The 14,837-nt window shown below is 32.2% G+C and overlaps 1 protein-coding gene across 19 annotated transcripts in view; it reads right to left on the reverse strand.

The window, feature by feature from the left end:
• LOC148603727 (uncharacterized) overlaps positions 1–14,837 on the reverse strand; it is a 92,983-nt gene that overhangs the window by 28,767 nt on the left and 49,379 nt on the right. For 15 of the 19 annotated variants that reach the window (XM_088552226.1, XM_088552224.1, XM_088552228.1 and 12 more), the window contains one exon: positions 7,124–7,229. In XM_088552226.1, coding sequence (XP_088408352.1) covers positions 7,124–7,229 — 106 coding nt within the window. Of the gene's footprint in view, positions 1–890; positions 1,141–1,161; positions 1,181–7,123; positions 7,230–11,094; positions 11,115–14,837 lie in introns of those variants that run through there. The other 4 variants (XM_088552237.1, XM_088552239.1, XM_088552240.1 and 1 more) reach the window with 4 other exon arrangements.

Consider the following 14,837-nt stretch of genomic DNA (forward strand, 5'->3'; position numbering starts at 1 on the left):
TTCCAAAACAGATACAGCTCTGTAGTACTGGGGTTTATAACCCTGGAATGTTACATTTCTAAAGGATTTGATCTTCTCCACTAATCTGTGTCCTTTGGATTCTAATCAGGTCAAATACTGAACAATAATTGAGGCAGATTTGAACATTCTAAGAATGAAAGCCAGCATCAGCTAATACTGCCTTAAACCCTCATAACATTCTTGCCATAAAGATGAGTCGAGAATTTCATGTCTTTGGAATTAGAGTGGGAATTAGCTTACAAAGCCCATTATTACTGACAGTTTATGCAGAATACTTGGAAATTTCGAAATCGATTTGTTACGCAAGCCATTATAAGATTTTTTAAAACCTTGAAAATTGGATCTTGTTTTCTTCCTGCAGAAGATTGACATTTAAGGAATTAGCAACTGTACTAAAGGAGAACTGACTATCATGCTTGGGTAATAGGAAGATTCAATTTGAGGTAATATAATCCAATGATTGGCAAAGCATATTTTCACATTGGGGGATATTGAAATTAGGATACTCATAAAAGTTATTCTAATTGGAAATTAAATTTTCTAAAACAGGAAACACAGGATTCCTCATGAGATTCTGACATTTATTATTACTCTAATGAAATTAAATTTCTTGTCATTCAAAAAATATATATAATTAGAAGTAAACACAAATAGTAGTTAACATTTGGTGAACCAGTAAATGTCCACAAAAAAATAACAGGTATTATCTTTTCATATCATGTATATAAATGTTGAAATGACTTTCAATTTAGAATACTGATTAAAAAATCATTGCAAAAAATGTATTAGAAAGTTATTTTTTACACATAAGCATGCTATGTTTCTCAAATATTTGAAATCAAACTTTCAGTTTAGCTCCTTTTACTAACCAGAAAAGACTTCAATTAAATAACCCAGCACCAACTCCTGAACTGATTCTAAACTAAGGTCCAGTCACACCAAAAGAAGGTCAATCAAGAGTAGTTCAGAAACTAACCTTACACAATCTTTTGTTCATAAAATCCAACCAAGAAAACAAAGCATCAAACCTTCAGTCAAAACAACTGACAAAGAATAAATACAAAATCATTTCAGGAAATTCAGTCAAGATAAATATATTGAAAGCCTTTGTCAAATCCTAACACAAAGCATCTAACTCACCCACATACTACATAGCATTAAATTGATCAAAGAGGATTTCATGTAATGAAAACCTTATGGAAAATTAGTAAACTAATTACTCAGTTGGCAAACTGAAGATCATTTCATTAAATGAGGAGAAATGCCAAGTGAAATCTGTTTAAGTGATCAGTTCTATTTCTGGTAGCCAGGTGTAAAGGGCTCATACCAACTGCAATAATCCTTAAAAATCTATGGTTTGTAAAAAGAAATGAATAAGAAGATTTGTAAAAAAAATTGTGCAGAAATACTTCACTTTCTTGTAGTACAGTGAAGACCAGTCTCATTTTCCTGTATGTCTATACTTAAACTTTATATAAAGTACAGCCTGATGTTTCCAAATAGTTTATATTCAGAATTCACTGCTAGTTCTAATTGTCCAAAAAGATTTTTTTACTATAATAAAGTTCCAAGTTACTTGCATTTCAAAAAGGCATGTAATTAAAGACTGCTTGGAATTAAAAGTATAACATTTTGCACTCTAAAACCTATCCACTGAATGTATGTACAGTATTACATTAGCAACAAACAACTGCTGAAGTTTTGCAATATTTTTTCTCAACAATTGTAGCAATTCAAATTATGATTTTGTCCCCAGTTTATGTACACTATTGGGTTGGTTTAGATAGCTTTTGTTATGACCTCAAATATTTAGATGGTATTGTGCAGTGAGTTAAAATCAATGAGCTTTAAGATCATATTCTATAGAATTAACGTTGAGGGACACGGCATACCTATGCATATACATTTGGAAAGCTGCAATCTATATATCTGATTTTTTTGGATGATTGATTGATTGATTATGGTTAAACATCCTCAGCAAATATTCCATGCATTTCAGGATGAGAATAATTGACCAATTCAGCAGACCCTGCCCTGTACTAATCCCACAAGCTGAGATGGATTTTTATCATGCTAGCTCACAGAAACAGCAGCCTGCATGTAGGCATACCACCCCACACAGACATGTTACTTTGACCCTAAGCCAACCAGTATTCATTCTACCACCTGAAACAGAGTGTGCTGGGCAGAGAAGCAGTGACCTCCAATTTTAAGGTCTTTAATGTGACTCAGCAGGGATCGCACCCACAACCTCCCACACTCATGGTGTGCCTGGTACCTTGAGACCACTAAGGCGGCCCACAGTGTGTTTTGTGTGGTTTGTTCTGCTCATCTATGTGCATATTTTAACTTTTGTTTGTCCATGTCCATTTATGTGTTTTAGAATATGCTTATTGTTTTGGATATCCCCCTTTCATTGGCACAACAGTATTTTGGTGTTTTCTAAAGGTATCATCAATTAATAGAATAAAAAGGATGGGAAATCAGGGATGAGAGGAAGTAATTTAACCTTTGGTGTGTTTACTTCTGAAACAAAGCAGTAGCACACTCTCTCAACTTTGGCTAAAAACACAGCTGCATTTAGTTATATTTAGAAACAGTCAGAAACTACTTTAGATTTCAACTTCAGTCATTTGTCAAAATCATTCAAATAGATTTCCCTTTGGCAGGATCCCAAATTAGTATGTAGATAGCAGAACATCAGTATTGCATGTGTGAAATAAAAGAAAAAAATACACAGAAAAAGCCAGAATCATTCTACAAAACACCTTAACTTCATGACCTTACAGACCACGGGCTTCAGCAACATCCAGATTGACATTCAATCAGGCAAGGTTACAGGAATGAAACAATAAAAGAGCAGACAAATGGTCTAACAGTACTGTCTTCGAATAGGATAACACATAGATACTTGACAGTATTAGCAAGTCTGTACAGGAACCTAACAGCTGAAAGTTTCATAAATATCCACCAAGAAGTAAAGAAAAAAGACTTGCAATTACCATTATGATGAACAGATGGATAGATAGATAGACAGACAGAAACCTATACTCCTGACTTTTGTTTTGCAGGGCTACAATAGAAAATAATTATGAAGGAAAAAAATATATTAAAAGAAGCAACTCTGCAACTAACTAAACAAACATTGAGAACAGAAAGGCATCAAGTGATCTCTAAGAAGTCTACTACTGAAGTGGACATGTTCAAACCCAATACAAAAATGTATCAAAATAGCATCCACTTGTAAGTTTCATCTACTGAGTCTGAGCCAACTTTAATCATCTATCAATCAATTAATAGGCAGTAATTAGTAGATAATTAAAGAATAATAAATAAACTGACAGTCAGTGTCTGATGAGTTACATCTGATTATATACTAGTAGTTTCGACTTAAGACATGATTCATCCAGTTTCAAAAAATGATAAGTGTTATATATTGTGTAAAGCCAATTTCCCAGGTACTATTTTTGAGCTTTTATGGCAAAAATAAATACACAACAAAAATGCATTTTACAGTACTTCAAAACACATTGATCTCAGGACAAAAATGTTATCATTTATTTCTATGGGCTTCATGATTTGTAATATCATAACTCCTATCAGTCTACTATACTTTTACATCAAATGAAATCCTTGAAAACTTCTGGTAAAAGTACTGTTAAAAATATCAAAGTATATAAAAAGCTAAGAATGATCTAAAATAATATTATGAAAGTCAATGTTAGATCAAAGATATGGAAAAAAGAGAGTCTACATATCACTGACACTTCTGCCTGACAACTTCAGGAAATTCATCTGGTGGTTTCAGATATTCAAACATTCCAATTTTATAATGTGCAAAACAAGGGGCCATAACTCCTGAATATGGTTGACCAGTTCATAAAATATATCAAGAAGATGGGGAAATGGACATTGCGAGAAAAGTGGAAATTTGGAAAGAAATTCAGAAATGACTCTTATTTTTTTTTAATCTGAGAGAGAATTTAGACATGGACTCAGCTAGGACTACATATCAGTAGAAGATAAGAACCTACCTGATACGTTTTATCCTAATAATTCAGTGAAAACATTAATTCATCATTACTTAACTATGTATGCAAATTAAACTTAAAAATAAGGTAATAATAAGACAATGGGTCATGCTTCAGTGACTTTAGGAACTATCAAAACTTTGTTATTACTGTTGAGTCATAAAGTGTAATGTCTTCTGCAAAACATTACAGTAAACCACAAAACCTTAGAGAAAATTAATGGTGCATTCTATAAAACTGTTGCTATGACGAAATCCTGTTCACCATAGTGATTGATTTTTGTGTAAAATGTCCAGATCAATTCAGTTTGGCGTCACCGTGGCGATCTAGTCCAGGAACTTATTTATATTGACAAATTTGATCATTCAGAGATTGTTAAGGAAAACTGGAGAAGATGGATGATTGCCGTGGTTAGATCCAATAGAGGTTTCCATATCTAGGTCTTCCATAAATTGGCTCAAAACAACAACCAACAAGGAAGCACTTATAATTAAACAGCAATATAAAGTTATACTGCCATAGTTTATTGAATTTTAATACCCACCTACAATTAAGAAATATCAATAAACTAGGAAAATGATCAAACGCAAGGATAACTTAGAATGATGTTTTTAACAGAGGAGTTTCCAGAATTTCTATATTTCAGCCAACATGATTCAATTGTAGGGAGATACTAATGGTACCAGCCATTTTAGAGAACTATCATTATTTACATATTTTATGAGTACAATAGGTTGACAAGAACTGTGAAAGGCCTGTTGTTTATTGGGAACCAATTTTTTTTTTTTGTGGTTTCGGTGGTTTGGTCGAAAAACAAATTTAACATCCCATCAAAATATTAAAGATCCATTAAAAACATAGATTCTAAACTTCAATCCAGGAACTCAAAACTCAACACAATTTCACAAACCATAATATTGATATCTATGAAATCTGAACCTTTAGAGTATACAACTTTTTAGGTATCAACCTTCAAAAAATGATGAGAAACTGTACTAGTCTGTATTGGGAAGTTAGAAAAAGGTCTGACCCATGAAATAAAGATGACTATCCTTCATATTACACTATGAGAAAATTGATAGACAATGGTGTCCCCAGTCAGTGGGAAGACTGTTAAACATTAGTAAGGGCTATCATTATTATTTTGTGGGGTTTTAATCATGAACAGCAACCATTGTAATTTAACATTATTCAATTTGAGTGTGAAACAGCATGTGTAACGATGAAATACACAAAAGTACAATTTCATTAAAACAGATTATAATTAATGTATTAATAATATTTTCATATGTGAAGTACCACTAGATAATGAGTACAATATCGGACCATATCAACTGGAGTATTCAACAAGAGTCGTCAGAATTGTGGTTCATTCAGGGATGGACCCCTTCAAATAATATACATTTCAGCATTTATAATGCCTAAAGTATGCCATATAAATACAAAAAGAAAATAATAAACAAAAAACAGCAAACATACTTTACATGTTTAAAAAAAAAAACCCTGTTTTGCTCTCATAATCAGTTTGATTCAGAAGATTAGAAAATTTACAAAAATAATTTAACAAGCTGGTTATGTGGATTAAATATACATGTTGTAAAGGATATTGAAGTAATTCATTATACAAATTAATAGTTTTGTTAGTACATGTATCATGATTAAACTGTGTCGAGGTTGTCTAGAGATCAAGTATTTTTCCTCAGGTCATAGTCTGCTCTAGAAACATGTCAGAGGAAAGAAGCCATTCACACTCAAGTGAGAACAAACTTATCTGCTGTGTATTGACACTGAGAGACATGATCAGCCAAGAGAAGATAATAAAACAGCGCAGTAATGGTCTCAGTCTTGTATTCTTTGCCCCCCATAGGCTTCTATAGTATATCTTAAATTTTCATGATTTTTTTAAAAAATAGACAAGGAGTTTCAATCTAACTTTTGACCATGTTTTTCAATTAAGGAAATGTCAAAAATAATTTTTAGGTCCATTTTAGAAAAAAAGGCACGAACTTTGGTACACAAGGCAGGTCAAAATAAAAATAGACTTTTTTCTACTTTCACTTTTATTTTGAGTTCATAAAATAGACCCCTTTTCTGATGCATTATTTTTCATGAAAATACTGTTTTCCTCAAAAACAAGTTTTATGTGTCATTGCTTGATATTTACCCCATACTTTTAATAAAAAATGATAGTCATTTGCCAAGAAACAAAAACAGGAAAAGGCAAAAAGGAAGCGCATTATATTTTTTAGCCTCCATGTTTTAACGTACACCCGCTCAGGAATATGTAATACAAGACTGATACCTAATGTTGATCCATTCTCATCTATCAGCACATTATCCAAGATTTTCTACAATGTGGCTGCAGGGTAATTTCTCTTTGACAACAAGATGCTTAAACTTATAAAGTGTTAGGATGGAGACAGAAGGTCTCCATAAACCAAAACCAAAACCCTTGATGTGACCGAGTCATGATGGATTGGTCTTCATAAAGCATAACACCCTTAGTGTGATTGACTCATGATGGATAGGTCTCCATAAACCATAATACCCTTGGTGTGATTGACTCATGATGGATAGGTCTCCATAAACCATAATACCCTTGGTGTGATTGACTCATGATGGATAGGTCTCCATAAACCATAATACCCTTGGTGTGATTGACTCATGATGGATAGGTGTCCATAAACCATAATACCCTTGGTGTGACTGACTCATGATGGATAGGTCTCAATAAAGCATAATACCCTTGGTGTGATTGACTCATGATGGATAGGTCTCCATAAACCATAATACCCTTGGTGTGACTGACTCATGATGGATAGGTCTCAATAAAGCATAATATCCTTGGTGTGATTGACTCATGGTGGATAGGTCTCCATAAACCAATCTTGTGTTATCTATAAGACTTCATTTTTTTCAGTTTATTCATCCTGATTTTTATCCTAGTGATATTTAGGCAGTAAACTATTGTTGTAGGCATGGTAATATTCAGCTAACTTTTTTACTGCCAGTGAACATTTATCCTGTTTTTATTCCATCAGTAAGATGTAATTTGACATTAGTATACAAACCATCAGAATTAAGGAAAGAGAATCTAAAGCTCTCCATGGCCATCTTAGGTGTGACTACTGTTTTGTTTCTTCTTCGTACCGTGTCTGTGCCATCGGAATCCAAATCCTGAAAACATAAAATGTAAACGGTGTTATGATAAAAACTGTATTGTATACTGATACTACTGAAATTAATTGGAACTGTTTCACATGTATGGAATACAATGTTGTTAAGAGGTCAAAGGGAATATATTTTAAACACATGTGAATCAGGATTCTTTGATTTCCAAGGCCACCTTACTCTCAATAAATACTGAAGTTAGGCCTTTGTCATCATTGCCATAGACAACCATCTATCTGCCAAGGAACGCAATCACTGAGTTGAATAGTAAAATGAAATTTTCTCTGATATCAAATCACAAGTGGTTTAATCATATACCACTGTATGAGACCCAAGAGTCAGTGACCACCAGACAGATTCCTAACAATCCAAGAGAATATAACTAAACTATCCTGCCATGCCCCAGAATCAATCAAAATACATATTTTCCCCAGTAACACAGAGATATACTAATGGACAAAACAGAGATGATATGATGATAGATGGTTGGGTTAACTTCAGGCCAAGGATGCTCTCAAGGCTGTAAAAAACTGCTGAATTCACTCTGATGTAGTGCTTTAAATTCACATTAATATATCATTCCCATAGTAATGGAATAGTTTGGGTAATGTATGCTTATTGCAGTGAGCTCAAGCTTAATACAATTCATATTCAAATGTCAGAAAACAGTCACTGAAGTACCATACTTGCTTACTACCAACAGGAACTCGAAAGCTTGTTAAAATCAAATGAATATTTAGTCATATTGTAGCTTTCATTCAACACTATTTGTTGGATAAATTCTGCATCAAAATCATTGCCATAATAGTACAAAAATACTCTACTGGACCACTACAGTGCATGGATACTTACTTAATATAATCACTGAAACTATTTGGGCAGTGACTCATTGCTGACATACTAATCAAAGCCAACTAATCTTTTACTGGACTATGGCCAAGCAAGATATTTCAGATCATATAAAAAGTTTGATATAAAGTCAAAGCCATGATTGATACAAAATGCCAATAAAAATTGGAGCCTGATACATTTCCACAATAACAGCAGGATTAGACCTATAAAAAGTACAATTTATCAATAATAATTAAGATATTATAATTATATTAGATGATTGACCATTACAAGGGATCCTGACAGTATAAGTTATGTTGTATAATGACTGGAGTTTGATTGATGAGTTAGACATGTTAAGAGAGCATTCAAATTAACTTCATACTGAGGATTCATACATCATAAAATGTACTTGTAATAATTTCAATCTCTGTTTAATAAAGTTCATATTAGCTACATGTACTTATATCAGCAGAGAACTGGACAGAAGGCTAAACCAATACACATTTCTTAAAGGAATTTACTAGAGTTCATCTACATGTACTGAAACTGAACTGGACAGAATGCTTGAGATCTCCTGATAACTGGTGACAAATTGTCAGTCATCTAGACATAGAGAATTCAGATGTTCTGTAAAACTTAAAAGTATTCTGCTAGTTGCTTCAAGTACACTAGGTCTTTAGGACAACACTTAAAAAGTTGTACTGGTCATTCAGTTCCATTGCTTTCATCAAGATGTCAATTCACTTAGAATTTTATCAGTTTGGACAGACAGACAGACAGTTTTCAGACAGTCAGCTCTACAATGGTAGATCATGACCATTCATGCCAGAGCCAATGCTCTAAACTGACTCTTAGACCAATGTTCTTCTCACAAATTACATCTCTCTACTCAGATGACTTAATGCATAATATATTGACAAATTTATGTAAAATTTCAAAGAATCATAGTTCAACACAAAGGTCAAATACTAAAAAAAATACAACAATATCAGTTACCCATGCAATGTTAACATTAATCAAAGATCAAGAACCACTTAACCCTTAAACTCATGTTATACAGTCCAGAATGTGCTAGCACTTTAATCAATTCAAAAGTACATGTAAAATGTTAACAGAAATTAGAAAACATGAACTTCATTATGTGAGATTACTATACATTTCTAACTTTTTGAAAACCACTGTGTACATAGATCTAAAAAAAAATTATAACCTAGATTGCTGGACCTTGTGAACTACCCTAAATTAGGTGTAGACTTCGTACTGGTTAAGTAGGCCACATCTATGCAGTAAAATTTCTATTTCCATAAAGCCCTTATTTACAGCATCATCTCAAACTATCTGACATTATCCAATAATTATAACAAGACATGGTTTAATATCATCAAACTGTTCCCAGACAGATAAAGTAGACTGAAGGACCCTAAAGACATAAAACCATTATAGTTCATCAATATTTGTATTCCTTTTAGTATCCCAAGTAAGGCACAGTAGACAACAAGGGGAGTACATGAAAAACGGATTGTCAACCTGGTTATGTTCCAGTTAACTTCAGAAATTCCAAGAGAGAACATTTTACCAATATTTCATGAGGGGAAACCAGTGTCAGACACAAGAAAACAAGACAAGGACAACAAAAACTGATAGCTTAAAAAGTAGGTCAAGACTCTATGGTCTAGCTAAAACCATAATATTCCATAAAAATATAGGTCAAGATTCCAATGTCTGATTTTTTACAGAGCAGTTCTTACCATACATGTATAAGTGTTGGGTCAGGCATACTTAAAAAGAAAGAAGAACATGTATAATGGATGTCAAAATTGATAATGATCAATCTATTAACATTTTCTGGCTTTGCACATTCCTGTTTGACATAACATAGAAAGAGGTGCTATTTTTAATCTAAGTTTGTAATCTTTGTAGTAACTCTACACTGGACTATTAGATGAAAAACAAAGAATCCTCTAAAGTTCATAACCAAACTGCTGACAGACAATATGTTTGATAACAAGTTAATATCATGGTTCATTAAAATTTTGGCAGTGAATACTTCATACATCATACACCAAATCAGCCATTTAGTAATGGATATTATGGTAATGGTGCTAGTGACCTCTGGTGAGAGGAAGGCAATACACATTTATCTTGCTGACCTCCAGGTGGTCATTATGGACTGATATGTGTAATGATACTGACCACCCTGGAGAGTAGTCTGGAAAATGTCAGGCTGATCATAACAATGATGGGAACTGCCGTTTGACCCCTTTTAATACCACTATGTTTTTCACTACAAAATATACCAGTTCTACATAAAAACTAAGTTGTTTTGCAGTGTACTATTCTCCATCACATAATTTAAGCAATCATTATCTTTCTGCAATATAACAAAGGAACATTTCTGACATTACACAGTGTGTTTTTAATTTGGTAACTGAACAAGTTAGCTTTTCTATCTCAAATGAATGACATAAAAGATGTCAAACATAATGACCAGACAAATTTGTGCAATCTTTGGATAAAAATTAAAAAAAAAAAAAAAAAAGAAAGAAAAGAAAAGAAAAGAAAACAGAGAAACATGGCTACAGTGAAGAATCTGAAACCTACATAAACCAGACACTTTATATCAATGTAAATATATTTTGAACCTGGGTAAATCAGACAACTCCTCAGAATGAATACATTTTACAATCAAAAATTGGTTTCGTTAAGACAGACATCACTGTATAGACACTCCATGTGAGATCACTTCTGTGAAATTTTGCAAGATGATGACAATGGCTGCGACTTTACTTTCTATACAAAGAAACTCTGTTAGTTTTTATATCTTTCAATTAAAAGATCATGGTATAATATTTATACCCCTGAACTAACAAATACTTATATTTATCAATTTAAAAATTGAAGTTATCTTTCAAAAGTTCTCATACATGTAAATATACTACTAAAAAAACTTCAAGAAGATTCAGTTTTAGGAAATTAAAATGCAACTATCTATCATGCATATATGCATTTATTAAAAAAATGAATTAAAATGACTTACTATAATTCATATCAAGTACATTCTGATCACTTTCCTTGACCTCTGTGACCCCAAAAACATGTGATACTAAGCAGCTTCCTGTCCCCAAGGGCAATAACCCATGTCAATAACATCTTAACCACACCTCTGAACATAAAATCTGACAATAACTGTGTCATCCAAATATTTCTCCCTTTAGGGCTTAAATATCATTTCCTTATTAGTGTAATATAAAAACAAACATTGTCATCCTAGAACAACATGTTGGTCTGATCAGATTCTAAAGGTTTCTCCCTTCATATCCTTCTAGATTTTTTTTTATATTTACATATAACTTTTATTTGTTTCCATTTTTACTAATAGCTTAAGTATTCTTTCCATACATTATCACTATTGTTCCTGAAAACACAAGTTTGTCCTTTGATAAGATTCATTATTTCTATTTTAGAAGGGTTTGAGGTAAGGGGAGCAGGTATTTTAACCTAATATTTTTATCTTTATTATGGACAACTTATGACAAATTCCCTGACATATCTCTTATTGTCTTTAATTTTTCTTCCCTTCTTCTTTAAATTCAAAATGATTCTACATTTCAACCACTTAAAGTTATAGGACTTTGATCTGCCTAACAACCCAAGTCTGACTTTATTTTCACAACATTCTTGCCCTAGAAAATAAGTTGTATTTGTTTTTATAACATTACAGATGCCTGTAAGATTGAGGAATGTCAGACAATTATATACATGATCATACTATGATGGATCAGTATTTATCTGGAATACTTTTATCTTCATGAATTTACAATTACCTACAAAATAATCATAAGTGAGCCATGAGAGAAAAATGCAACAGAGAACTGACAATTATTTGTTATTTATCTGAAAATAAATTTTGTTAATATTTTCGTCTTTAAAGTTGATGGTCTTAGATTTAATAGAGTTAATCCAAAAATTTCAAATGCTAAAATATGGTAGTTTATTGGTTTATCTTATCAAGGTTTACTTTTAATTACTTTCAGTTTCCAATAGACCTTTTTGGGGTCATTTTTTCTCAACAGTTTTGCAAGGTAAATGCTACACTCATCAAATTTGGAACAGTTTTATATCAAATTTTTATGAAAAAGTATTGCATTTATCTTTTAAAAGTGCTTATTAGTATGAGTGGTCTATAGTGATTTCCCACATCATACTTTAATTTGTGGATACCAATTTTCGTGGATTAGGAAAGAAACGCAAGTTTGTGGTTTTACACATCAATGGGATTCTCCTTTTCCATGGAAACCAAATTTCGTGGTTTGGCCTACCCACGAAAACCACCAAAATTGGTACCCCACAAAAATATTACTGTCACAGTAATTCTTCAAACCATAAAACTCAGTAACAAAGGAAGCAACAACACTTTTACAGTAATCAGAAAAAAAGCAAAAAAAATGTTAAATCTTTTATGTCCTCAAGCACTTGTTCCATCAATGTTGGATTATTTTATAAAATTAAGTTATAACTGAATTAAGTCTAATTGGTACATAAAAACATCAAAAATTTAAAAAAGAAAAAAAGTGACTTAATACCAGTTTTTTTTTTAAATGATTCATTAACTGATCACCCTACCACATCAATGAAATATCTTTCCTTTTCCTAAAATTGTAAAAGTAATCTATATAACCATTGAAACCACATAACATGGATTTTAAATATTTCCATTCAATCATTTGGTCATTGCCATATTAGTAAGAAGATAGTAAGATGTCTATAGGTCTCATTCTTCACTTCTGTTGCATTCCTGATTTTACTGAATGTCACTTCCAAATATATTTAACACAAGATACCTCCAATAGATTATCCTTGATATATCAAGATGGAATGGCAATAATTTCTCCCACACCTCGCCCAAATTGTAAAACAATAAATTAAAGAGAGAACCTCAGGATAAATAGTCTGACTTTGAACTTAATCTACCATCTTTCTTATATAATATTGTAAATCAGCCTTCCTCAAAAAGACCAAACCTTTTTATAGAGCTTATAGTAAACTTCTAATTATTACTATTTCATGTGAAAATTATGTTTAACATCACCAGAAGATGGTAAAATATAAATTGAATATTACGGATAACGGATATCCTTCCTCAGCATAAAACTCATAAAACTGTATATAGTTCCATCTTCTGGTGATGTTAAACATATTTAGACGTTTATTTAATTTATTGTTATGTTATGCTCGTTTTTAATGATCCATCACCGGTAAGAGTGATTGTTGACTATTATAATCACTGTGCTAGAATTCCCATTTCCAATCACCAGTGGGAAGTAGATTTTGACCCAGGGAAAGTTTACTTTCACTGGTTTCAGCATTCATTTGTATTGTGGGAAAGTGATCTTTATTTTAAATGCTTCAGGGAAAGAGAAATTATCAGAAATCCTAGAACACTGATATAATTCAGTGTCAGGAATGAAAAGTAAACCAACCATTCTTGCTCATTTTTTTCATACTAAAACATTGCACTTAACAGACTGTCTACTATATCCTGTACAAAGAAAGTAAAACTATTCATCACACAAAACAAAACATTACAGTTGCTTATTGCTGCCCCATGTCTGGTAATGTACAGGTCCTATAAATGTAGATTTTATACCAAGAGCAGACTATCTATTAGAATAAAATTGTCGAAAATTGTCTTCAGAAGGAGCTTATTTGCAAGGCTGTCTGTATGACTGGTTTTAATTACTGGCTTGCATGTAGGGAGCAAAAGGCTTTAAAGACTCAAGCAGCTATTAAATCCATGTCTGTCAGGAAAAAATTTATTACTGAATTTATATTCATTAGAAGTATTAATCAGTCTGTAAACCTAATAAGGTGAATTTCTAAGAAAATTTAATTGACCTTTACATGGTCCACTAAGAATTACATTTAACTAGAGATAACTAGTCACTATTTATTTGACCTTGAAATGCAGTTATATGAATTCACAGTGTGAATACCAGTGTTTAAGATAAACAACAGTCTTTACAGTTCTGTAGCTAGCTTGTAACAGAGTCTAACCTGTTTTGCAGCTAAACATATATGTACCTACTAAACATGACAATATCCTGACTACAACTGGACCTCTTTGCACAAAAGCAAAAACCGCAAAGCACTAGGCAGAAGAATCTGTCCAGAACTTGACTGATCCTATTCTTAAATTATAGTTAAACTGGTTGAAATTTTTATCATCACATTTTTTCTTAACTCCATGATTTGCTTCAAAATTCTTGAAAGAGTTTTTGTTCTTTATATTTAGTGACATCTAACAAAATTATTTACTTGATGGATAGAACTACTTTGATTTGTGTATGACTACAGTTCAAACAAATTTCTCAAAAAGAAAAACTCCTTTCTGCACCTAAGATTATTTTTTAGTGTAGTAGAAATGGTAAAGTAGTTCCCATTGTCCCAAGAAGGCCACAGCTACCCTAACTAAATTCTAAGGTTTGCCTAAGACCTGAACAGATAGAGGCTTGTAGTGCAATCATTTCTATTATTTGAATTAGGAAGTAAGCATTGAATTCACACTCATCTTAAGAAATTTAATTCTAGAAATCTCAATACTGATTTAGAATTCATTACAGAAATTAATCTGTCTGCAACTTAACAAGGTATATACCTCGATAAGATTCTCAAAAGGCCTTATTTAGATACATTATAGTCTAAATTGATTCTCTAAAACTAAGACAGTATGTAAATATTTACATCATTAAGGACACAAAGACTTTAGTACTGATCGTCATT

This window comes from Perna viridis, chromosome 11 (assembly GCF_037379345.1).
Source record: "Perna viridis isolate PV_CMFRI_1.1 ecotype Kerala chromosome 11, ASM3737934v1, whole genome shotgun sequence".
In the NCBI taxonomy this organism is placed as follows: domain Eukaryota; kingdom Metazoa; phylum Mollusca; class Bivalvia; order Mytilida; family Mytilidae; genus Perna; species Perna viridis.